Below are 26144 nucleotides of genomic sequence, written 5' to 3'. Positions count from 1 at the left end.
CCATGTCTCCTGCAGAAAAATGACATCAACATCTTTAAGATTTTTGTTGAGCTCCAGTGTTAAACTCTTCAGTCTGAAGGTTGATGAGTTTAGACCCTGAATGTTCCACATGCTAACTGATAGGTTGATGAGTTTAGACCCTGAATGTTCAACATGCTAACTGATAGGTTGATGAGTTTAGGCCCTGAATGTTCCACATGCTAACTGATAGGTTGATGAGTTTAGACCCTGAATGTTCCACATGCTAACTGATAGGTTGATGAGTTTAGACCCTGAATGTTCCACATGCTAACTGATAGGTTGATGAGTTTAGGCCCTCAATGTTCCACATGCTAACTGATAGGTTGATGAGTTTAGACCCTGAATGTTCCACATGCTAACTGATAGGTTGATGAGTTTAGACCCTGAATGTTCCACATGCTAACTGATAGGTTGATGAGTTTAGACCCTGAATGTTCCACATGCTAACTGATAGGTTGATGAGTTTAGACCCTGAATGTTCCACATGCTAACTGATAGGTTGATGAGTTTAGACCCTGAATGTTCCACATGCTAACTGATAGGTTGATGAGTTTAGACCCTGAATGTTCCACATGCTAACTGATAGGTTGATGAGTTTAGACCCTGAATATTCCACATGCTAACTGATAGGTTGATGAGTTTAGACCCTGAATGTTCCACATGCTAACTGATAGGTTGATGAGTTTAGACCCTGAATGTTCCACATGCTAACTGATAGGGATTTCATGTTGCAAAAAGAAAGAATAGCAGTCAGAAATACAGTAACTACTAACTAATAAGTTGTTAATAGATAAAACAGGATAACAGCTAACCATCTTTCTGTTATATATATTATATAAATATTCCTATTCATTGATCAAGTAAATTCTAGTACAATAGGTGTGTGTGTGTGTGTGTGTGTGTGTGTGTGTGTGTGTGTGTGTGTGTGTGTGTGTGTGTGTGTGTTTAGTGCAGTTTAGTGCAGATGTATTGGAGGAGCTGTTTAATCTCACTTAATCCTACAGGGTTCTCCTGTCCTCTGACGACCTCTGCGTAGCTGCGCTGGTCCTGCTGCTGGGCCCTGTGGAGTGGAGGGGGGCCAGGTCTGGGCCGTGGGGGCTTCCTCTCTGGTCTGGTAGAGGTGGTGGTCTGGTAGTAGGCTGGGCCCTGTGGAGTGGAGGGGGGACCAGGTCTGGGCCGTGGGGCTTCCTCTCTGGTCTGGTAGAGGTGGTGGTCTGGTAGTAGGCTGGGCTCTGTGGAGTGGAGGGGGGCCAGGTCTGGGCCGTGGGGATTCCTCTCTGGTCTGGTAGAGGTGGTGGTCTGGTAGTAGGCTGGGCTCTGTGGAGTGGAGGGGGGCCAGGTCTGGGCCGTGGGGATTCCTCTCTGGTCTGGTAGAGGTGGTGGTCTGGTAGTAGGCTGGGCTCTGTGGAGTGGAGGGGGGCCAGGTCTGGGCCGTGGGGCTTCCTCTCTGGTCTGGTAGAGGTGGTGGTCTGGTGCGGGGTAGTAAGCTGGGCCCGGTCCAGTCTGGATAAGTGGTGATGCTCTGGTGGTGGGTGGGGCCTGTGGGGTGCGCTGGGTCTGGTGTGGCGTTGAAGGGGCCTGGGGCACCTTGGTGGTGCAGTGGTCTGGTAGGGTTCTCTGGGTGGTCCTCTGTCCAGTGCGGCATGGGGTGTTTGTCTACCAAGTGCCACATCCTTTAGAGACTCTCTCTCTCTCTCTCTCCCTCTCTCTTTCCAGGGGCTCTCTCCAGTCTCTCTCTCTCCAATCTCTCTCCAATCTCTCTCTCTCTCTCTCTCTCTCTCCAGGGGCTCTCTCTCTCCAGTCTCTCTCTCTCCAGTCTCTCTCTCTCCGTCTCCAGTCCCTCTCCAGTCTCTCTCCCTCCCTCTCTCTCTCCAGTGTCTCTCTCTCCCTCTCAATCTCTCTCCCTCTCTCTCCAGTCTCTCTTTCTCTCTCTCCCTCGCTCCAGTCTCTACCTCTCTCTCCAGTCTCTCCAGTCGCTCTCTATCCAGTCTCTCGCTCTCCCTCTCCAGTCCCTCTCCCGTCTCTCTCCCCCTCCAGTGTCTCTCTCTCCAGTCTCTCTCTCTCTCCAGTCTCTCTCTCTCCAGGGGCTCTCTCTCCAGTCTCTCTCTCTCCAGGGGCTCTCTCTCTCCAGTCTCTCTCTCTCTCTCTCTCTCCCCAGTCTCTCTCTCTAGCTTCTCTCTCTAGCCTCTCTCTCTCTCCAGTCTCTCTCTCTCCCCAGTCTCTCTCTCTCTCTCTCTCTCTCCAGTCTCTCTCTCTCCCCAGTCTCTCTCTCTAGCCTCACTCTCTCTCTCCAGTCTCTCTCTAACCTCGCTCTCTTATTAACCTCTATGGGACCGGCGGGACGAATTCGTCCCACCTACGTAACATCCACTGCCAGCCTGTGGCGCGATTTTCAAAATCTTCAAAATCCTATTACTTCAATTTCTCAAACATATGACTATTTTACAGCCATTTAAAGATAAGACTCTCGTTAATCTAACCACACTGTCCGATTTCAAAAAGGCTTTACAACGAAAGCAAAACATTAGATTATGTCAGCAGAGTACCAAGCCAGAAATAATCAGACACCCATTTTTCAAGCCAGCATATAATGTCACCAAAACCCAGAAGACAGCTAAATGCAGCACTCACCTTTGATGATCTTCATCAGATGACAACCCTAGGACATTATGTTATACAATACATGCATGTTTTGTTCAATCAAGTTCATATTTATATCAAAAACCAGCTTTTTACATTAGCATGTGACGTTCAGAACTAGCATACCCCCCGCAAACTTACGGGGAATTCGCTAACATTTTACTAAATTACTCACGATAAACGTTCACAAAAAGCATAACAATTATTTTAAGAATTATAGATACAGACCTCCTCTATGCACTCGATATGTCCGATTTTAAAATAGCTTTTTGGTGAAAGCACATTTTGCAATATTCTAAGTATATAGCCCAGGCATCACGGGCTCGCTATTTAGACATCCGGCAAGTTTAGCACTCACCATAATCATATTTACTATTATAAAAATGTCATTACCTTTTGTTGTCTTCGTCAGAATGCACACCCAGGACGTCTACTTCAATAACAAATGTTGGTTTGGTCCAAAATAATCCATCGTTATATCCGAATAGCGGCGTTTTGTTCGTGCGTTCCAGACACTATCCGAAATAGTAAAGAAGTGTCGCGCGCTTGGCGCAATTCCTGACAATAAAATTCAAAGTATTCAATTGCCGTACGTCGAAGCATGTCAACCGCTGTTTAAAATCAATTTTTACGTCATTTTTCTCGTAGAAAAGCGGTAAAATTCCGACAGGGAATCTCCTTTTCGGCAAACAGAGGAAAAAATCCCAAAGGCGGGGGCGGTCGGGGTCACGCGCATAAGCTAGTGTCTCTTGATGGGCCACTTGAGAAAGGCGATAATGTGTTTCAGCCTGGGGCTGGAATGACGACATTCTCTTTTTTCCCGGGCTATGAGAGCCTATGGACGACGTGGGAAGTGTCACGTTAGAGCAGAGATCCTTAGTAAATGATAGAGATGGCAAAGAAGTTCCAGAAATGGTCAGACAGGCCACTTCCTGTAAAGGAATCTCTCAGGTTTTGACCTGCCATTTGAGTTCTGTTATACTCACAGACACCATTCAAACAGTTTTAGAAAATTTAGGGTGTTTTCTATCCATATGTAATAAGTATATGCATATTCTAGTTACTGAGTAGGAGTGGTAACCAGATTAAATCGGGTATGTTTTTTATCCAGCCGTGTCAATGCTGCCCCCTAGCCCTAACAGGTTTTAAACAGCTTCTATTAAGTTGTTAGGAGAGAGTAACGTAGTAGTAGTAAGGATTGTGTGGGACTCAATATCCTTTTTCTCCCTGTCATCCTGTCTCCTCATCCTTTCTCCTGTTCATTCCCATGGCAGAATGTTGTACTCTGAACAAACTGCTTTGCTAACTAAAGTTAAGATATTCTTCTGCTAGACAGGATGTTTCATTGACACATGCCTCCAGTTTTACCTACTGATGTTCTTACTGTGACACTGTTATAAAACAGCCTACAGGGGATGAAGTGATCCAGATTGAAATGGCCTTTTTGAGAAAACCATCAAAGTATTGTGTTATTTGCTTTCTTTTATTTTAACTCGTCGGCGACCTCATTTTTCCTGGTGTAGGCATAACCCAAGGAATAGTAACAGTTAATATTCTTTAAAGGATTACATACATTTTTTTTTACCTTTAATTGCACAAGGTCCAACCCCTCCCTTCTGCTTTTAACCCAACCCCTCTGAATCGGAGAGGTGCGGGGGACTGCCAGATTGGGCGCCAGGGAAGCTGTTGTTGTTGGGGGGGGGGGGGTTTAACAACGACAGCTGTTTCACTCTGTCGACTAGCCTATTGGTCTAAAGATGATGTGACTAGTCTATTGGTCTAAAGATGATGTGACTAGTCTATTGGTCTAAAGATGATGTGACTAGTCTATTGGTCTAAAGATGATGTGACTAGTCTATTGGTCTAAAGATGATGTGACTAGTCTATTGGTCTAAAGATGATGTGACTAGCCTATAAAGATGATGTGACTAGCCTATAAAGATGATGTGACTAGCCTATTGGTCTAAAGATGATGTGACTAGCCTATTGGTCTAAAGATGATGTGACTAGCCTATTGGTCTAAAGATGATGTGACTAGCCTATTGGTCTAAAGATGATGTGACTAGCCTATTGGTCTAAAGATGATGTGACTAGCCTATTGGTCTAAAGATGATGTGACTAGTCTATTGGTCTAAAGATGATGTGACTAGCCTATTGGTCTAAAGATGATGTGACTAGTCTATTGGTCTAAAGATGATGTGACTAGCCTATTGGTCTAAAGATGATGTGACTAGTCTATTGGTCTAAAGATGATGTGACTAGCCTATTGGTCTAAAGATGATGTGACTAGCCTATTGGTCTAAAGATGATGTGACTAGCCTATTGGTCTAAAGATGATGTGACTAGCCTATTGGTCTAAAGATGATGTGACTAGTCTATTGGTCTAAAGATGATGTGACTAGTCTATTGGTCTAAAGATGATGTGACTAGCCTATTGGTCTAAAGATGATGTGACTAGCCTATTGGTCTAAAGATGATGTGACTAGTCTATTGGTCTAAAGATGATGTGACTAGCCTATTGGTCTAAAGATGATGTGACTAGCCTATTGGTCTAAAGATGATGTGACTAGCCTATTGGTCTAAAGATGATGTGACTAGTCTATTGGTCTAAAGATGATGTGACTAGTCTATTGGTCTAAAGATGATGTGACTAGTCTATTGGTCTAAAGATGATGTGACTAGTCTATTGGTCTAAAGATGATGTGACTAGCCTATTGGTCTAAAGATGATGTGACTAGTCTATTGGTCTAAAAAGATACATTCATACTTTGATCAAGGAATAAACAGCCCGTCTCTTTATGAAAGGAAAGTTCATATCCAGCACTTGAACTTGAAGAAGTCCTGCAGATCCTTGTCTTCTACTGATTTATCATGTATCCCAGCATACACTCTCTTTAGAAGGCTGCTCATGAACTTCCCTTCAAGGATGTCGATGTATTTCTCAAGGCAACCTTCACATACAAACAAACAAACAAACAAACAAACAACACAATCTGATGAGGCTGAAGCATTACCCTTAACATTCACTAATATTATTTATACAATTTTAAGTAGTAAGACTTTTCGAAGAGAATACAGTAAGAGATTGTATTTAAAAAAGACATCCTTCCCTTTAGCGTCTGCCTGCTATACAGATGTAGGATCTTAATTTGATCACCCTGTTGCAGGAAATTTGCTGCACCGCAGGAAATGCTAACTTGTAGTGTATTCTAGGTTTAAAAAGGCTTTTAGAGATACTGTATTAAACTTCCACTTTAAAATTTCAGCCTTGATTTGGCCAAACAAAAAAATGTGTGTGTCACAGGCGTCGTAGTGAACAGACCAAGGCGCAGCGTGTTGAGTGCTCACCTTTTATTTTTGAATGAAAAAAAAGCACTTCACAAAGAAAAAACAAATGACAGCCAAACAGTTCTGTCAGGTATCCTAAGACACTAAACAGAAAACAACCACCCACAAACCCCAAAGGAAAAACAGGCTGCCTAAGTATGGCTTCCAATCAGAGACAACGAAAGACACCTGCCTCTGATTGGAAACCATACTCGGCCAAACATGGAAAACGAAACCTAGAAATAGAAAACTAGAACAAATTCCCCTAGAAACAAACCAACCCCAAAACACACAAAACAACCCCCCCCTGCCACGCCCTGACCATTCTACTAAGGCAAAATGACCCTTTTACTGGTCAGGACGTGACAGTATGAACCCCTACAAAAATGTTAATTAACTATAATCCTCACAATAATTCACATTTCCTGTTGCTGCAGGATTATTTTCCTGCTGTGAGAAACTGGTCAAATTAAGATCGTACATCTGTATTTAATTTCTCTTCCAAATGTTCTATTTCTGTATTTGCATACAGGAAGGAGGGCTCAGTTCAATCCGTATAGCAGAAGATCCGTGTTATAGCTCGTTTAAAATTTTAAAGGCAATGTTCCTGCATTCACGTTAAACACCGACAAAAATGATGGCTCATCCTGAAATTACCTTAATTTCAACGCAAATCTTCTGCGATACTGCAGCAATACGGATTTAATCCTGCTCTATGGATTGGGACAGAAAAGTGGATCCTGGGCATGTGAGAATATGGGTCACGAATTATGAGAATACATCTATAAATCACACACTGTCTTCTTACATTTACATTTGAGTCATTTAGCAGACGCTCTTATCCAGAGCGACTTACAGTAGTGAATGCATACATTTAATTTAATTTCATATATTTATTTTTTCTTTAAAAAAAATGTTCTTCCCCGTACTGGGCCCCCCGTGGGAATCGAACCCACAACCCTGGCGTTGCAAACACCATGCTCTACCAACTGAGCTACAGGAGGAATATTTTGAGTACATTTCTGATTTGCGTCTTGAGCTAAAAAAGTTTAAAGAACCATTGTATGATCTAAAAACCATCTGATGCAAGACGGTTCCAAGACATAACTCACCCAGGCCCATGACTTTCCCGTAGGCGATGAGGTTGTGTCCCAGCTCTGGGTGCTCGTAGAGGCCTTGTTTCATCAGGATGCGTACGATCTCTCCAGTGATGAAGGCGTCGTCAAAGTTCTGCTCTGAGACGGGCTTCAGGGGGAACCGACAGTACACCTCTACAGCAGCCAGGGGGTCTGACTGCCCCAGCATCTCTGCTAGCTCAATGTACGCATCGTGGACCTGTTAATCAATCACAGTCCACCAAGTCATTCATCAATCTACCAATGAAAATCAATCACAGTCCACCAAGTCATTCATCAATCTACCAATGAAAATCAATCACATTGTATTTCAAAGGTGTTTACCAATATTCTAGACAAAACCTGGACTTAACTAAACATATTCTAGATACAACCTGGACTTAACTAAACATATTCTAGATACAACCTGGACTTAACTAAACATATTCTAGACAAAACCTGGACTTAACTAAACATATTCTAGATACAACCTGGACTTAACTAAACATATTCTAGACACAACCTGGACTTAACTAAACATAATCTAGATACAACCTGGACTTAACTAAACATAATCTAGATACAACCTGGACTTAACTAAACATAATCTAGATACAACCTGGACTTAACTAAACATAATCTAGACACAACCTGGACTTAGCTAAACACAGCTTGGGAGTGCAACAGTTGGAGAGCACAGGAAGAACACTCCAGACTGACCAGTCATTGGATGGAGCCAACAATAACAGGAAGAACACTCCAGACTGACCAGTCATTGGATGGAGCCAACAATAACAGGAAGAACACTCCAGACTGACCAGTCATTGGATGGAGCCAACAATAACAGGAAGAACACTCCAGACTGACCAGTCATTGGATGGAGCCAACAATAACAGGAAGAACACTCCAGACTGACCAGTCATTGGATGGAGCCAACAATAACAGGAAGAACACTCCAGACTGACCAGTCATTGGATGGAGCCAACAATAACAGGAAGAACACTCCAGACTGACCAGTCATTGGATGGAGCCAACAATAACAGGAAGAACACTCCAGACTGACCAGTCATTGGATGGAGCCAACAATAACAGGAAGAACACTCCAGACTGACCAGTCATTGGATGGAGCCAACAATAACAGGAAGAGCACTCCAGACTGACCAGTCATTGGATGGAGCCAACAATAACAGGAAGAACACTCCAGACTGACCAGTCATTGGATGGAGCCAACAATAACAGGAAGAACACTCCAGACTGACCAGTCATTGGATGGAGCCAACAATAACAGGAAGAACACTCCAGACTGACCAGTCATTGGATGGAGCCAACAATAACAGGAAGAACACTCCAGACTGACCAGTCATTGGATGGAGCCAACAATAACAGGAAGAACACTCCAGACTGACCAGTCATTGGATGGAGCCAACAATAACAGGAAGAACACTCCAGACTGACCAGTCATTGGATGGAGCCAACAATAACAGGAAGAACACTCCAGACTGACCAGTCATTGGATGGAGCCAACAATAACAGGAAGAACACTCCAGACTGACCAGTCATTGGATGGAGCCAACAATAACAGGAAGAACACTCCAGACTGACCAGTCATTGGATGGAGCCAACAATAACAGGAAGAACACTCCAGACTGACCAGTCATTGGATGGAGCCAACAATAACAGGAAGAACACTCCAGACTGACCAGTCATTGGATGGAGCCAACAATAACAGGAAGAACACTCCAGACTGACCAGTCATTGGATGGAGCCAACAATAACAGGAAGAACACTCCAGACTGACCAGTCATTGGATGGAGCCAACAATAACAGGAAGAGCTTTACTAGCTGTATAATAACTGATAGTAATATGTGACCTCTGGTGCCATGGTGATGACCTCCTGGTAGAGCTGGCGTGCCTGGTCGTGGCTGTCTGCGGAGCGGGAGAGGGCGCGGGCCAAGCCGAGGCGAGGGGCATGGGATCGATGGTTCAACCGAGCTTTGGGGAGACCGTTGCCACTCTCTGCCACAGCTGATTCTGTAGTCATAGAGACACAACCCACAGATGGAGCAATCGGTTCCAAATGGAGAAATACTAAGTAGCCCACACACAGAAAATGACACAATCAATGAAATGAACAGTGGGCTAAACCCAATAGCGCTCCCCAGTGTTACTAGGCCAAAGACTGGATACCCTTGAGTATAATTGCTACCCTGGTTGGTAGCCTACCTTCTGTGGGCCCAGGTTTGGCTGGGCTTGGGGAGCAGTCTGGTTTAGACTTGCTGGGGGAGATGAGCTGAGTCTTGGAGCTGCTGGGCTTGGCAGGGCCAAGGGTTTTGGCTGCTCCACCTTGCCCCCTGCTGAGTACAAACAGAAACTACTTGGATTAGGGTTGGGCTCAATTTCCATTTCAATTAAAACAATTCAGACTGGAATTTCAGTATACTTCCTGAAATGACTGAATTTAAATATCATTTTACTCAACCCTGACTGGGAAAACTAACGATTGATAAAACAACACACGTGTCCAAAAGCATGTTGTTCCCATTCCTTCCGATACCCCTCTTACTAGACCTCTTACTAGGCCTCTTACTAGACCTCTTACTAGACCTCTTACTAGGCCTCTTACTAGACCTCTTACTAGGCCTCTTACTAGGCCTCTTACTAGGCCTCTTACTAGGCCTCTTACTAGGCCTCTTACTAGGCCTCTTACTAGGCCTCTTACTAGGCCTCTTACTAGACCTCTCTTACTAGGCCTCTCTTACTAGGCCTCTCTTACTAGGCCTCTTACTAGGCCTCTTACTAGGTCTCTTACTAGGCCTCTTACTAGGCCTCTTACTAGACCTCTCTTACTAGGCCTCTTACTAGGCCTCTTACTAGGCCTCTTACTAGGCCTCTTACTAGGCCTCTTACTAGACCTCTCTTACTAGGCCTCTTACTAGACCTCTTACTAGGCCTCTTACTAGACCTCTTACTAGACCTCTTACTAGGCCTCTCTTACTAGGCCTCTCTTACTAGGCCTCTCTTACTAGGCCTCTTACTAGGCCTCTTACTAGGCCTCTTACTAGGCCTCTTACTAGACCTCTTACTAGGCCTCTTACTAGGCCTCTTACTAGGCCTCTTACTAGACCTCTTACTAGGCCTCTTACTAGGCCTCTTACTAGACCTCTTACTAGGCCTCTTACTAGACCTCTTACTAGACCTCTTACTAGGCCTCTTACTAGGCCTCTTACTAGACCTCTTACTAGGCCTCTTACTAGGCCTCTTACTAGACCTCTTACTAGACCTCTTACTAGGCCTCTTACTAGGCCTCTTACTAGACCTCTTACTAGACCTCTCTTACTAGACCTCTTACTAGGCCTCTTACTAGACCTCTTACTAGACCTCTTACTAGGCCTCTTACTAGGCCTCTTACTAGACCTCTTACTAGACCTCTCTTACTAGGCCTCTTACTAGGCCTCTTACTAGGCCTCTTACTAGGCCTCTTACTAGACCTCTTACTAGACCTCTCTTACTAGGCCTCTTACTATAGGCCTCTTACTAGGCCTCTTACTAGGCCTCTTACTAGACCTCTTACTAGGCCTCTTACTAGACCTCTTACTAGGCCTCTTACTAGACCTCTTACTAGACCTCTCTTACTAGGCCTCTTACTAGGCCTCTTACTAGACCTCTTACTAGGCCTCTTACTAGACCTCTTACTAGGCCTCTTACTAGACCTCTCTTACTAGGCCTCTCTTACTAGGCCTCTTACTAGGTCTCTTACTAGGCCTCTTACTAGGCCTCTTACTAGACCTCTCTTACTAGGCCTCTTACTAGGCCTCTTACTAGGCCTCTTACTAGGCCTCTTACTAGACCTCTTACTAGACCTCTCTTACTAGGCCTCTTACTAGACCTCTTACTAGACCTCTTACTAGACCTCTTACTAGGCCTCTCTTACTAGGCCTCTCTTACTAGGCCTCTTACTAGGCCTCTTACTAGACCTCTCTTACTAGGCCTCTTACTAGGCCTCTTACTAGGCCTCTTACTAGGCCTCTTACTAGGCCTCTTACTAGGCCTCTTACTAGACCTCTTACTAGACCTCTCTTACTAGGCCTCTTACTAGACCTCTTACTAGGCCTCTTACTAGACCTCTTACTAGACCTCTTACTAGGCCTCTCTTACTAGGCCTCTCTTACTAGGCCTCTCTTACTAGGCCTCTTACTAGGCCTCTTACTAGGCCTCTTACTAGGCCTCTTACTAGGCCTCTTACTAGGCCTCTTACTAGACCTCTTACTAGGCCTCTTACTAGGCCTCTTACTAGGCCTCTTACTAGACCTCTTACTAGACCTCTTACTAGGCCTCTTACTAGACCTCTTACTAGACCTCTTACTAGGCCTCTTACTAGGCCTCTTACTAGACCTCTTACTAGGCCTCTTACTAGGCCTCTTACTAGACCTCTTACTAGACCTCTTACTAGGCCTCTTACTAGGCCTCTTACTAGACCTCTTACTAGACCTCTCTTACTAGACCTCTTACTAGACCTCTTACTAGGCCTCTTACTAGACCTCTTACTAGACCTCTTACTAGGCCTCTTACTAGGCCTCTTACTAGACCTCTCTTACTAGGCCTCTTACTAGGCCTCTTACTAGGCCTCTTACTAGGCCTCTTACTAGACCTCTTACTAGACCTCTCTTACTAGGCCTCTTACTAGACCTCTTACTAGACCTCTTACTAGACCTCTTACTAGACCTCTTACTAGACCTCTTACTAGGCCTCTCTTACTAGGCCTCTCTTACTAGGCCTCTCTTACTAGGCCTCTTACTAGGCCTCTTACTAGACCTCTCTTACTAGGCCTCTTACTAGGCCTCTTACTAGGCCTCTTACTAGGCCTCTTACTAGGCCTCTTACTAGACCTCTTACTAGACCTCTCTTACTAGACCTCTTACTAGACCTCTTACTAGACCTCTTACTAGGCCTCTCTTACTAGGCCTCTCTTACTAGGCCTCTCTTACTAGGCCTCTTACTAGGCCTCTTACTAGGCCTCTTACTAGGCCTCTTACTAGGCCTCTTACTAGGCCTCTTACTAGCCTCTTACTAGGCCTCTTACTAGGCCTCTTACTAGGCCTCTTACTAGGCCTCTTACTAGACCTCTTACTAGACCTCTTACTAGGCCTCTTACTAGACCTCTTACTAGGCCTCTTACTAGGCCTCTTACTAGACCTCTTACTAGACCTCTTACTAGGCCTCTTACTAGGCCTCTTACTAGACCTCTTACTAGACCTCTCTTACTAGACCTCTTACTAGACCTCTTACTAGGCCTCTTACTAGACCTCTTACTAGACCTCTTACTAGGCCTCTTACTAGGCCTCTTACTAGACCTCTTACTAGACCTCTCTTACTAGGCCTCTTACTAGGCCTCTTACTAGGCCTCTTACTAGGCCTCTTACTAGACCTCTTACTAGACCTCTCTTACTAGGCCTCTTACTATAGGCCTCTTACTAGGCCTCTTACTAGGCCTCTTACTAGACCTCTTACTAGACCTCTTACTAGGCCTCTTACTAGACCTCTTACTAGACCTCTCTTACTAGGCCTCTTACTAGGCCTCTTACTAGGCCTCTTACTAGACCTCTTACTAGACCTCTTACTAGACCTCTTACTAGACCTCTCTTACTAGACCTCTCTTACTAGGCCTCTCTTACTAGGCCTCTTACTAGGCCTCTTACTAGACCTCTCTTACTAGACCTCTTACTAGACCTCTTACTAGACCTCTTACTAGGCCTCTTACTAGGCCTCTTACTAGACCTCTTACTAGGCCTCTTACTAGGCCTCTTACTAGACCTCTTACTAGACCTCTCTTACTAGGCCTCTTACTAGGCCTCTTACTAGGCCTCTTACTAGACCTCTTACTAGACCTCTCTTACTAGGCCTCTTACTATAGGCCTCTTACTAGGCCTCTTACTAGGCCTCTTACTAGACCTCTTACTAGGCCTCTTACTAGACCTCTTACTAGACCTCTCTTACTAGGCCTCTTACTAGGCCTCTTACTAGGCCTCTTACTAGACCTCTTACTAGGCCTCTTACTAGACCTCTTACTAGACCTCTCTTACTAGGCCTCTTACTAGACCTCTTACTAGACCTCTTACTAGGCCTCTTACTAGACCTCTTACTAGGCCTCTTACTAGGCCTCTTACTAGACCTCTCTTACTAGGCCTCTTACTAGGCCTCTTACTAGGCCTCTTACTAGACCTCTTACTAGGCCTCTCTTACTAGGCCTCTTACTAGGCCTCTTACTAGGCCTCTTACTAGGCCTCTTACTAGACCTCTTACTAGACCTCTTACTAGGCCTCTTACTAGACCTCTCTTACTAGGCCTCTTACTAGACCTCTCTTACTAGGCCTCTTACTAGGCCTCTTACTAGACCTCTTACTAGGCCTCTTACTAGGCCTCTCTTACTAGATCTCTCTTACTAGACCTCTCTTACTAGAACTCTTACTAGGCCTCTTACTAGGCCTCTTACTAGGCCTCTTACTAGACCTCTTACTAGGCCTCTTACTAGACCTCTTACTAGACCTCTTACTAGACCTCTTACTAGGCCTCTTACTAGACCTCTTACTAGGCCTCTTACTAGGCCTCTTACTAGGCCTCTTACTAGACCTCTTACTAGGCCTCTTACTAGGCCTCTTACTAGGCCTCTTACTAGGCCTCTTACTAGACCTCTTACTAGGCCTCTTACTAGGCCTCTTACTAGGCCTCTTACTAGGCCTCTCTTACTAGGCCTCTTACTAGGCCTCTTACTAGACCTCTTACTAGGCCTCTTACTAGGCCTCTTACTAGGCCTCTTACTAGGCCTCTTACTAGGCCTCTCTTACTAGGCCTCTTACTAGGCCTCTTACTAGACCTCTCTTACTAGACCTCTCTTACTAGGCCTCTTACTAGACCTCTCTTACTAGGCCTCTCTTACTAGGCCTCTCTTACTAGGCCTCTCTTACTAGGCGCCTCTTACTAGGCCTCTTACTAGGTCTCTTACTAGACCTCTCTTACTAGGCCTCTTACTAGGCCTCTTACTAGGCCTCTTACTAGACCTCTTACTAGGCCTCTTACTAGGCCTCTTACTAGGCCTCTTACTAGGCCTCTTACTAGGCCTCTTACTAGGCCTCTTACTAGGCCTCTTACTAGGCCTCTTACTAGGCCTCTTACTAGACCTCTTACTAGACCTCTTACTAGGCCTCTCTTACTAGGCCTCTTACTAGGCCTCTTACTAGACCTCTTACTAGACCTCTTACTAGGCCTCTTACTAGACCTCTTACTAGGCCTCTTACTAGGCCTCTTACTAGGCCTCTTACTAGGCCTCTTACTAGGCCTCTTACTAGGCCTCTTACTAGACCTCTCTTACTAGACCTCTCTTACTAGGCCTCTCACTAGGCCTCTCACTAGGCCTCTCACTAGGCCTCTCACTAGGCCTCTCACTAGGCCTCTCACTAGGCCTCTCACTAGGCCTCTCACTAGGCCTCTTACTAGACCTCTTACTAGACCTCTTACTAGGCCTCTTACTAGACCTCTTACTAGGCCTCTTACTAGACCTCTTACTAGGCCTCTTACTAGGCCTCTTACTAGACCTCTTACTAGACCTCTCTTACTAGGCCTCTTACTAGGCCTCTTACTAGAACTCTTACTAGGCCTCTTACTAGGCCTCTTACTAGGCCTCTTACTAGACCTCTTACTAGACCTCTCTTACTAGGCCTCTTACTAGGCCTCTTACTAGGCCTCTTACTAGGCCTCTTACTAGGCCTCTTACTAGGCCTCTTACTAGACCTCTTACTAGAGGCCTCTTACTAGGCCTCTTACTAGGCCTCTTACTAGACCTCTTACTAGACCTCTTACTAGACCTCTTACTAGACCTCTCTTACTAGGCCTCTTACTAGGCCTCTTACTAGGCCTCTTACTAGGCCTCTTACTAGGCCTCTTACTAGACCTCTCTTACTAGGCCTCTTACTAGACCTCTTACTAGGCCTCTTACTAGGCCTCTTACTAGGCCTCTTACTAGGCCTCTTACTAGGCCTCTTACTAGAGCCTCTTACTAGGCCTCTTACTAGGCCTCTTACTAGACCTCTTACTAGGCCTCTTACTAGGCCTCTTACTAGGCCTCTCTTACTAGACCTCTTACTAGACCTCTCTTACTAGACCTCTTACTAGGCCTCTTACTAGGCCTCTTACTAGACCTCTTACTAGGCCTCTTACTAGGCCTCTTACTAGGCCTCTTACTAGACCTCTCTTACTAGGCCTCTTACTAGGCCTCTTACTAGACCTCTTACTAGGCCTCTTACTAGGCCTCTTACTAGGCCTCTTACTAGACCTCTCTTACTAGGCCTCTTACTATAGGCCTCTTACTAGGCCTCTTACTAGACCTCTTACTAGGCCTCTTACTAGACCTCTTACTAGGCCTCTTACTAGGCCTCTTACTAGGCCTCTTACTAGACCTCTTACTAGGCCTCTTACTAGACCTCTTACTAGACCTCTTACTAGGCCTCTTACTAGGCCTCTCTTACTAGGCCTCTTACTAGGCCTCTTACTAGGCCTCTTACTAGACCTCTTACTAGACCTCTCTTACTAGACCTCTCTTACTAGACCTCTCTTACTAGGCCTCTTACTAGACCTCTCTTACTAGGCCTCTCTTACTAGGCCTCTTACTAGGCCTCTTACTAGGTCTCTTACTAGGCCTCTTACTAGACCTCTCTTACTAGGCCTCTTACTAGGCCTCTTACTAGACCTCTTACTAGGCCTCTTACTAGGCCTCTTACTAGGCCTCTTACTAGACCTCTCTTACTAGACCTCTCTTACTAGGCCTCTTACTAGGCCTCTTACTAGGCCTCTTACTAGACCTCTTACTAGGCCTCTTACTAGACCTCTTACTAGGCCTCTTACTAGGCCTCTTACTAGGCCTCTTACTAGGCCTCTTACTAGGCCTCTTACTAGACCTCTTACTAGACCTCTCTTACTAGGCCTCTCACTAGGCCTCTCACTAGGCCTCTCACTAGGCCTCTCACTAGGCCTCTCACTAGGCCTCTCACTAGACCTCTCACTAGGCCTCTCACTAGGCCTCTCACTAGACCTCTCACTAGGCCTCTCACTAGGCCTCTCACTAGGCCTCTCACTAGGCCTCTCACTAGACCTCTCACTAGGCCTCTCACTAGACCTCTCACTAGGCCTCTTACTAGGCCTCTTACTAGGCCTCTTACTAGGCCTCTTACTAGGCCTCTTACTAGGCCTCTTACTAGGCCTCTTACTAGACCTCTCTTACTAGGCCTCTTACTAGACCTCTTACTAGGCCTCTTACTAGGCCTCTTACTAGGCCTCTTACTAGACCTCTTACTAGGCCTCTTACTAGGCCTCTTACTAGGCCTCTTACTAGACCTCTTACTAGGCCTCTTACTAGGCCTCTTACTAGGCCTCTCTTACTAGACCTCTTACTAGACCTCTTACTAGACCTCTTACTAGGCCTCTTACTAGGCCTCTTACTAGACCTCTTACTAGACCTCTTACTAGGCCTCTTACTAGGCCTCTTACTAGGCCTCTTACTAGACCTCTCTTACTAGGCCTCTTACTAGGCCTCTTACTAGACCTCTTACTAGGCCTCTTACTAGGCCTCTTACTAGGCCTCTTACTAGACCTCTCTTACTAGGCCTCTTACTATAGGCCTCTTACTAGGCCTCTTACTAGACCTCTTACTAGGCCTCTTACTAGACCTCTTACTAGGCCTCTTACTAGACCTCTTACTAGGCCTCTTACTAGACCTCTTACTAGGCCTCTTACTAGACCTCTCTTACTAGGCCTCTTACTAGGCCTCTTACTAGGCCTCTTACTAGGCCTCTCTTACTAGGCCTCTTACTAGGCCTCTTACTAGGCCTCTTACTAGACCTCTTACTAGACCTCTCTTACTAGACCTCTCTTACTAGACCTCTCTTACTAGGCCTCTTACTAGACCTCTCTTACTAGGCCTCTCTTACTAGGCCTCTTACTAGGCCTCTTACTAGGTCTCTTACTAGGCCTCTTACTAGGCCTCTTACTAGACCTCTCTTACTAGGCCTCTTACTAGGCCTCTTACTAGGCCTCTTACTAGACCTCTTACTAGGCCTCTTACTAGGCCTCTTACTAGGCCTCTTACTAGACCTCTCTTACTAGACCTCTCTTACTAGGCCTCTTACTAGGCCTCTTACTAGACCTCTTACTAGACCTCTTACTAGGCCTCTTACTAGGCCTCTTACTAGACCTCTTACTAGACCTCTTACTAGGCCTCTCTTACTAGGCCTCTTACTAGGCCTCTTACTAGACCTCTTACTAGGCCTCCTACTAGACCTCTTACTAGACCTCTTACTAGGCCTCTTACTAGGCCTCTTACTAGACCTCTTACTAGACCTCTTACTAGGCCTCTTACTAGGCCTCTTACTAGACCTCTTACTAGGCCTCTTACTAGGCCTCTCACTAGGCCTCTCACTAGGCCTCTCACTAGGCCTCTCACTAGGCCTCTCACTAGGCCTCTCACTAGGCCTCTCACTATGCCTCTCACTAGGCCTCTCACTAGGCCTCTCACTAGACCTCTCACTAGGCCTCTCACTAGGCCTCTCACTAGGCCTCTCACTAGGCCTCTCACTAGGCCTCTCACTAGGCCTCTTACTAGGCCTCTTACTAGACCTCTTACTAGGCCTCTTACTAGGCCTCTTACTAGACCTCTTACTAGGCCTCTTACTAGGCCTCTTACTAGACCTCTTACTAGGCCTCTTACTAGGCCTCTTACTAGGCCTCTCTTACTAGACCTCTTACTAGACCTCTTACTAGACCTCTTACTAGGCCTCTTACTAGACCTCTTACTAGGCCTCTTACTAGGCCTCTTACTAGGCCTCTTACTAGGCCTCTTACTAGACCTCTCTTACTAGGCCTCTTACTAGGCCTCTTACTAGACCTCTTACTAGGCCTCTTACTAGGCCTCTTACTAGGCCTCTTACTAGGCCTCTTACTATAGGCCTCTTACTAGGCCTCTTACTAGGCCTCTTACTAGGCCTCTTACTAGGCCTCTTACTAGACCTCTTACTAGACCTCTTACTAGGCCTCTCTTACTAGGCCTCTTACTAGGCCTCTTACTAGGCCTCTTACTAGACCTCTTACTAGGCCTCTTACTAGACCTCTTACTAGACCTCTCTTACTAGGCCTCTTACTAGACCTCTCTTACTAGGCCTCTTACTAGGCCTCTTACTAGGCCTCTTACTAGGCCTCTTACTAGGCCTCTTACTAGGCCTCTTACTAGGCCTCTTACTAGACCTCTCTTACTAGGCCTCTTACTAGGCCTCTTACTAGGCCTCTTACTAGACCTCTTACTAGGCCTCTTACTAGGCCTCTTACTAGACCTCTTACTAGGCCTCTTACTAGACCTCTTACTAGGCCTCTCTTACTAGGCCTCTTACTATAGGCCTCTTACTAGACCTCTTACTAGACCTCTCTTACTAGGCCTCTTACTAGGCCTCTTACTAGGCCTCTTACTAGGCCTCTTACTAGACCTCTTACTAGACCTCTCTTACTAGGCCTCTTACTAGGCCTCTTACTAGGCCTCTTACTAGGCCTCTTACTAGGCCTCTTACTAGGCCTCTTACTAGGCCTCTCACTAGGCCTCTCACTAGGCCTCTCACTAGGCCTCTCACTAGGCCTCTCACTAGGCCTCTCACTAGGCCTCTCACTAGACCTCTCACTAGGCCTCTCACTAGGCCTCTCACTAGACCTCTTACTAGGCCTCTTACTAGGCCTCTTACTAGGCCTCTTACTAGGCCTCTTACTAGGCCCACGCCTCTTACTAGGCCTCTTACTAGGCCTCTTACTAGGCCTCTTACTAGACCTCTTACTAGGCCTCTTACTAGGCCTCTTACTAGACCTCTTACTAGGCCTCTTACTAGGCCTCTTACTAGGCCTCTCTTACTAGACCTCTTACTAGACCTCTCTTACTAGACCTCTTACTAGACCTCTTACTAGGCCTCTTACTAGACCTCTTACTAGGCCTCTTACTAGGCCTCTTACTAGGCCTCTTACTAGGCCTCTTACTAGGCCTCTTACTAGACCTCTTACTAGACCTCTTACTAGGCTTCTTACTAGGCCTCTTACTAGGCCTCTTACTAGGCCTCTTACTAGACCTCTCTTACTAGGCCTCTTACTAGGCCTCTTACTAGGCCTCTTACTAGGCCTCTTACTAGACCTCTTACTAGACCTCTTACTAGGCCTCTCTTACTAGACCTCTTACTAGGCCTCTTACTAGGCCTCTTACTAGGCCTCTTACTAGGCCTCTTACTAGACCTCTTACTAGGCCTCTTACTAGGCCTCTTACTAGGCCTCTTACTAGACCTCTTACTAGGCCTCTTACTAGGCCTCTTACTAGGCCTCTTACTAGGCCTCTTACTAGGCCTCTTACTAGACCTCTCTTACTAGGCCTCTTACTAGACCTCTCTTACTAGGCCTCTTACTAGGCCTCTTACTAGACCTCTTACTAGACCTCTCTTACTAGGCCTCTTACTAGACCTCTTACTAGGCCTCTTACTAGGCCTCTTACTAGGCCTCTCTTACTAGGCCTCTCTTACTAGGCCTCTTACTAGGCCTCTTACTAGGCCTCTTACTAGGCCTCTTACTAGACCTCTTACTAGACCTCTTACTAGGCCTCTTACTAGACCTCTTACTAGGCCTCTTACTAGGCCTCTTACTAGGCCTCTTACTAGGCCTCTTACTAGACCTCTTACTAGGCCTCTTACTAGACCTCTTACTAGGCCTCTTACTAGGCCTCTTACTAGACCTCTTACTAGGCTTCTTACTAGGCCTCTCTTACTAGACCTCTTACTAGGCCTCTTACTAGGCCTCTTACTAGACCTCTTACTAGGCCTCTTACTAGGCCTCTTACTAGGCCTCTTACTAGGCCTCTTACTAGGCCTACTACTAGGCCTCTCTTACTAGGCCTCTTACTAGGCCTCTTACTAGACCTCTTACTAGGCCTCTTACTAGGCCTCTTACTAGGCCTCTTACTAGGCCTCTTACTAGGCCTCTTACTAGACCTCTTACTAGACCTCTTACTAGACCTCTTACTAGACCTCTTACTAGGCCTCTTACTAGACCTCTTACTAGGCCTCTTTCTAGGCCTCTTTCTAGGCCTCTTTCTAGGCCTCTTTCTAGGCCTCTTACTAGACCTCTTACTAGGCCTCTCTTACTAGGCCTCTCTTACTAGGCCTCTCTTACTAGGCCTCTCTTACTAGGCCTCTCTTACTAGGCCTCTCTTACTAGGCCTCTTACTAGGCCTCTTACTAGGCCTCTTACTAGGCCTCTTACTAGGCCTCTTACTAGACCTCTTACTAGACCTCTTACTAGGCTTCTTACTAGGCCTCTTACTAGGCCTCTTACTAGGCCTCTTACTAGGCCTCTTACTAGGCCTCTTACTAGACCTCTCTTACTAGGCCTCTTACTAGGCCTCTTACTAGGCCTCTTACTAGACCTCTTACTAGACCTCTTACTAGGCCTCTCTTACTAGACCTCTTACTAGGCCTCTTACTAGGCCTCTTACTAGGCCTCTTACTAGACCTCTTACTAGGCCTCTTACTAGGCCTCTTACTAGGCCTCTTACTAGACCTCTTACTAGGCCTCTTACTAGGCCTCTTACTAGGCCTCTTACTAGGCCTCTTACTAGGCCTCTTACTAGACCTCTCTTACTAGGCCTCTTACTAGACCTCTCTTACTAGGCCTCTTACTAGGCCTCTTACTAGACCTCTCTTACTAGGCCTCTTACTAGACCTCTTACTAGGCCTCTTACTAGGCCTCTTACTAGGCCTCTTACTAGGCCTCTTACTAGGCCTCTTACTAGGCCTCTTACTAGGCCTCTCTTACTAGGCCTCTCTTACTAGGCCTCTTACTAGGCCTCTTACTAGGCCTCTTACTAGGCCTCTTACTAGACCTCTTACTAGGCCTCTTACTAGGCCTCTTACTAGGCCTCTTACTAGGCCTCTTACTAGGCCTCTTACTAGACCTCTTACTAGGCCTCTTACTAGGCCTCTTACTAGGCCTCTTACTAGGCCTCTTACTAGGCCTCTTACTAGGCCTCTTACTAGGCCTCTTACTAGGCCTCTTACTAGACCTCTTACTAGGCTTCTTACTAGACCTCTTACTAGGCCTCTTACTAGGCCTCTTACTAGACCTCTTACTAGGCCTCTTACTAGGCCTCTTACTAGGCCTCTTACTAGGCCTCTTACTAGGCCTACTACTAGGCCTACTACTAGGCCTCTTACTAGGCCTCTTACTAGGCCTCTTACTAGGCCTCTTACTAGGCCTCTTACTAGGCCTCTTACTAGGCCTCTTACTAGGCCTCTTACTAGGCCTCTTACTAGGCCTCTTACTAGGCCTCTTACTAGGCCTCTTACTAGGCCTCTTTCTAGGCCTCTTTCTAGGCCTCTTTCTAGGCCTCTTTCTAGGCCTCTTACTAGACCTCTTACTAGGCCTCTCTTACTAGGCCTCTCTTACTAGGCCTCTCTTACTAGGCCTCTTACTAGGCCTCTTACTAGGCCTCTTACTAGGCCTCTTACTAGGCCTCTCTTACTAGGCCTCTTACTAGGCCTCTCTTACTAGGCCTCTCTTACTAGGCCTCTCTTACTAGGCCTCTCTTACTAGGCCTCTTACTAGGCCTCTTACTAGACCTCTTACTAGACCTCTTACTAGACCTCTCTTACTAGGCCTCTTACTAGACCTCTTACTAGGCCGTGTTCTACATCAAATACTGAAAGCCTTAAAAGCAGGCGTTTACAGTCAGGGGAGGTGCATCTGCAGCAACAGAAATCAGCGACTGCGTAACATTTATGCTCTTCAACACGTCTAAAGTCTATCCGACTGACCTGGCTGGAGAGACGGTGTTTTTGGCTGGAGGGGCAGTAGAGGGGGTGTTTTTGGCTAGAGGGGCAGTCTTGCCTCCTCTCGTGGGGGTCTTGGCTGCAGCCGCAGTGCCCCCTCCAGCAGGACCTCCCATGCCACGCCCACATCCTCTCCCGGCAGCCACTGCAGTGTCAGAAGGCCCAGAGCCACCCCCGCCCGCTCCCTGGCTGTCTGTCTCCTTGACTGCCTTCTCCTTGTCTGCTGCCAGCCTGTCCTGCCACCACTGCTGCTCTGAGGGAGGGGGAGGGATGGCACAAGGCTCAGTTGCATATATCAACGTGCACACACACACACACACACACACACACACACACACACACACACACTTCATTAATATCCCCCCACACACACTTCATTAATATCCTCACACACATACACACACACTTCATTAATATCCCCCCACACACACTTCATTAATATCCCCACACACACACACACACACACACACACACACACACTTCATTAATATCCCCCCACACACACTTCATTAATATCACCACACACACACACACACACACACACACTTCATTAATATCCCCACACACACAGAAGCATGTACACACACACACACACACACACACACACACTTCATTAATATCCCCACACACACACTATTTGTCTCACTGGTGAGCTGTGTGGGTGGCTCTCCGCTCTGAGGTTTGTCCTCCAGTTCGATGCTTGCCTGGAAGCTGAGGCAGGCGTTGGCAATGGCTCCTTCTAACCTCTGGGCGCTGTGGTCGTTGTCACACTGAGCCAGCTGGGCCAGCCCCAGGAGGCACAGCGCGTGGCTGTCACGAGGAGCCGTTACCACGGCGACCTGGCAGACCTGGACACCGCCGATGGGAGTTTTTGTTTTGTTTGTTTATTTGTTTGTATGCAACACACCAATGATCACACACCACACAGATCCAGGATCAGATTAACCCTCAATCTGATTCTGGGGATGGAAGAATATCTGATGCAGTATCAGTAGGTAAGTAAATATGAGACGACACCACACAGATCCAGGATCAGATTAACCCTCAATCTGATTCTGGGGATGGAAGAATATCTGATGCAGTATCAGTAGGTAAGTAAATATGAGACGACACCACACAGATCCAGGATCAGATTAACCCTCAATCTGATTCTGGGGATGGAAGAATATCTGATGCAGTATCAGTAGGTAAGGCAACGTTTCCCAAATCATGTCCTGAAGACCCCAAGGGGTATTTCATTGTTTTTTTTAAAGTTTTTTTGCACGAGTACACCAACTGATTCATATAGTCAAAGCTTGATGATAAATAGATTTATAGATGATTTAATTTCAGCATGTGTACCCCTTGGGGTACCCAGGACCGTGTTTGGGAAACACTGGGTCAACTTCTCCAGTCTAACCTTCTCCTGCATGTCCAGCAGCTCCCTGCAGGCGGGGATGGAGGTGAGGAGGATCAGACCTGTGAGAGCCTGACATCTCTTGGTCACCCAGGCCTGTCTCTCTGTCTCTCCCTGCTTGCCCTGACCCTGGGTTAACCCAGCAGCCTTCTTTTGTTGAATGAGGCTCTGGAGGAGGGCAAAGTGGGCATCTAGCAACACCCACTCCAGCTGCTGAGCCACCTCGTCCCGACACACGCACCGACACACACCGCGGGCTGCCAGCACCACAACACTGTTATGGGGGTGTAAAGGAAGATGGGTACAAACAAACACACACACACACACACACACACACACACACACACACACACACACACACACTAAGACAGAGGCAGACCAGAATTGTTGTAGTTTCCTGCATATATACTTAAATTCTGTCCTCAACAGAGGTATGAGTGTGGATAGAAAAACAGCCAGTATCTGGTGTGACCACCATTTGCCTCATGCAGCGCGACACATCTCCTTTGCATAGAGTTTTTTTAATTTTATTTCACCTTTATTTAACCAGGTAGGCCAGTTGAGAACAAGTTCTCATTTACAACTGCGACCTGGCCAAGATAAAGCAAAGCAGTTCGACAACATACAAAAACACAGAACTACACATAAACAAACGTACAGTCAGTAACACAATTGAAAAATCTACATACAGTGTGTGCAAATGTAGAAGAGGAGGAAGGTAAGGCAATAAATAGGCCATAGTGGTGAAATAATTACAATTTATCATTAACACTGGAGTGATAGATGTGCAGATGATGATGTGCAAGTAGAGATACTGGGGTGCAAAAGAGCAAGAGGATAAATAACAATATGGGGATGAGGTAGTTGGGTGAGCTATTTACAGATTTGTCACGTTCCTCGTATTCTCCCTCATCGGAAGATATGTCGAAATCACTCGATGACCAATACGCAGCGGGTTGACTGTTCCACATCATATTTATTATAGATGGAAACGACAAAACAAAATAAACACGCAAAGGAGAAAGGTGACAGTTTCACAGGTGAAACGAAACACAGTGTAAAATACAATTACCCACAAACACACAGACAAACACACCCTACTAATATAGGACTCCCAATCAAAGGCAACTCAACACACCTGCCTTCAATTGAGAGTCCAGCACCCAACCTACACATAGAAAACCTAACCTAGAACCTAAACCCACACTCACAACCCCACTATACCATAACCAAACATAACTCTGCCACGTCCTGACCAAATATAATACAAAAATACCTAAGTATATGGTCAGGACGTGACAAGATTGGCTATGTACAGGTACAGATTGGCTGTGTACAGGTACAGTAAGCTGCTCTGACAGCTGGTGCTTAAAGCTAGTGAGGGAGATATAAGACTCCAGCTTCAGTGATTTTTGCAATTCGTTCCAGTCATTGGCAGCAGAAAACTGGAAGGAAAGGTGGCCAAAGGAAGTGTTGGCTTTGGGTTGACCAGTGAGATATACCTGCTGGAGCGCGTGCTACGGGTGGGGGCTGCTATGGTGTCCAGTGAGCTGAGATAAGGCGGGGCTTTACCTAGCAGATATTTATAGATGACTTGGAGCCAGTGGGTTTGGCTATGAATATGAAGCGAGGGCCAGCCAACGAGAGCGTACAGGTCGCAGTGGTGGGTAGTTTATGTGGATTTGGTGACAAAAAGGATGGCACTGTGATAGACAAGTTGATCAGGCTGTTGATTGTGGCCTGTGGAATGTTGCTCCCCCATCCTCTCCAATGGCTGTGAGAAGTTGCTGGACATTGGCGGGAACTGGAACATGCTGTCGTACACATCGATCCAGAGAATTCCAAACATGCTTAATAAGTGACATGTCTGGTGAGTATGCAGACCATGGAAGAACTGGGTGATTTTTAGCTTCCAAGAATTGTGTACAGATCCTTGCGACATGGGGCTGTGCATTATCATGCTGAAACGTGACGTGATGGCGACGGATGAATGGCACGACAATGGGCATCAGGATCTCTTCACAGTACCTCTGTGCATTCAAATTGCCATCAATAAAATGCAATTGTGTTTGTTGTCTGTAGCTTATGCCTGCCCATACCATAAACCCCACCACCACAGGGCACTCTGTTCACAACGTTGACATCAGCAAACCGCTAGCTCACACAACACCATACACGCTGTCTGCCATCTGCCCGGTACAGTTGAATCCAGGATTCATCCGCGAAGAGAACACTTCTCCAACGTGCCAGTGGCCATTGAAGGTGAGCGTTTGCCCACCGAAGTCAGTTACGACGCCGAACTGCAGTCAGGTCAAGACCCTGGTGAGGATGACGAGCACTCAGATGAGCTTCCCTGAGACTGTTTCTGACAGTTTGTGGAGAAATTCTTCAGTTGTGCAAACCCACAGTTTCATCAGCTGTCTGGGTGGCTGGTCTCAGACAAACCCACAGTTTCATCAGCTGTCTGGGTGGCTGGTATCAGACAAACCCACAGTTTCATCAGCTGTCTGGGTGGCTGGTCTCAGACAAACCCACAGTTTCATCAGCTGTCTGGGTGGCTGGTCTCAGACAAACCCACAGTTTCATCCACTGTCTGGGTGGCTGGTCTCAGACAAACCCACAGTTTCATCAGCTGTCCGGGTGGCTGGTCTCAGACAATACCACAGGTGAAGAAGCTGGATGTGGAGGTCCTTGGTTGGCGTGGTTACATGTGGTCTGCGGTCGTAAGATCGGTTGGACGTGCTGCCAAACTCTCT

At 46.4% G+C, this 26144-nt stretch overlaps 1 protein-coding gene across 2 annotated transcripts in view; it reads right to left on the bottom strand.

Moving 5' to 3' along the window:
• Positions 1-4133: 4133 nt before the first annotated feature.
• Positions 4134-26144, bottom strand: part of LOC106590859 (uncharacterized) — a 36270-nt gene continuing 14259 nt past the window's right edge. The window contains exons 14-20 of one of the 2 annotated variants that reach the window (XM_082970593.1): positions 23392-23662; positions 22639-22840; positions 21978-22245; positions 9328-9455; positions 8975-9135; positions 7101-7323; positions 4134-5612 (exon numbers count right to left, since the gene is read on the bottom strand). In XM_082970593.1, coding sequence (XP_082826719.1) covers positions 5473-5612; positions 7101-7323; positions 8975-9135; positions 9328-9455; positions 21978-22245; positions 22639-22840; positions 23392-23662 — 1393 coding nt within the window. In that variant the 3' untranslated portion in view covers positions 4134-5472. Of the gene's footprint in view, positions 5613-7100; positions 7324-8974; positions 9136-9327; positions 9459-21977; positions 22246-22638; positions 22841-23391; positions 23663-26144 lie in introns of both variants that reach the window. The other variant, XM_045710286.2, reaches the window with a different exon arrangement.

Source organism: Salmo salar, chromosome 28, assembly GCF_965601325.2.
Source record: "Salmo salar chromosome 28, fSalSal1, whole genome shotgun sequence".
Classification (NCBI taxonomy): Eukaryota; Metazoa; Chordata; class Actinopteri; order Salmoniformes; family Salmonidae; genus Salmo; species Salmo salar.
Note: the sequence above shows the minus strand (reverse complement) of the source record. Positions and strands in the feature narration are given on the sequence as shown.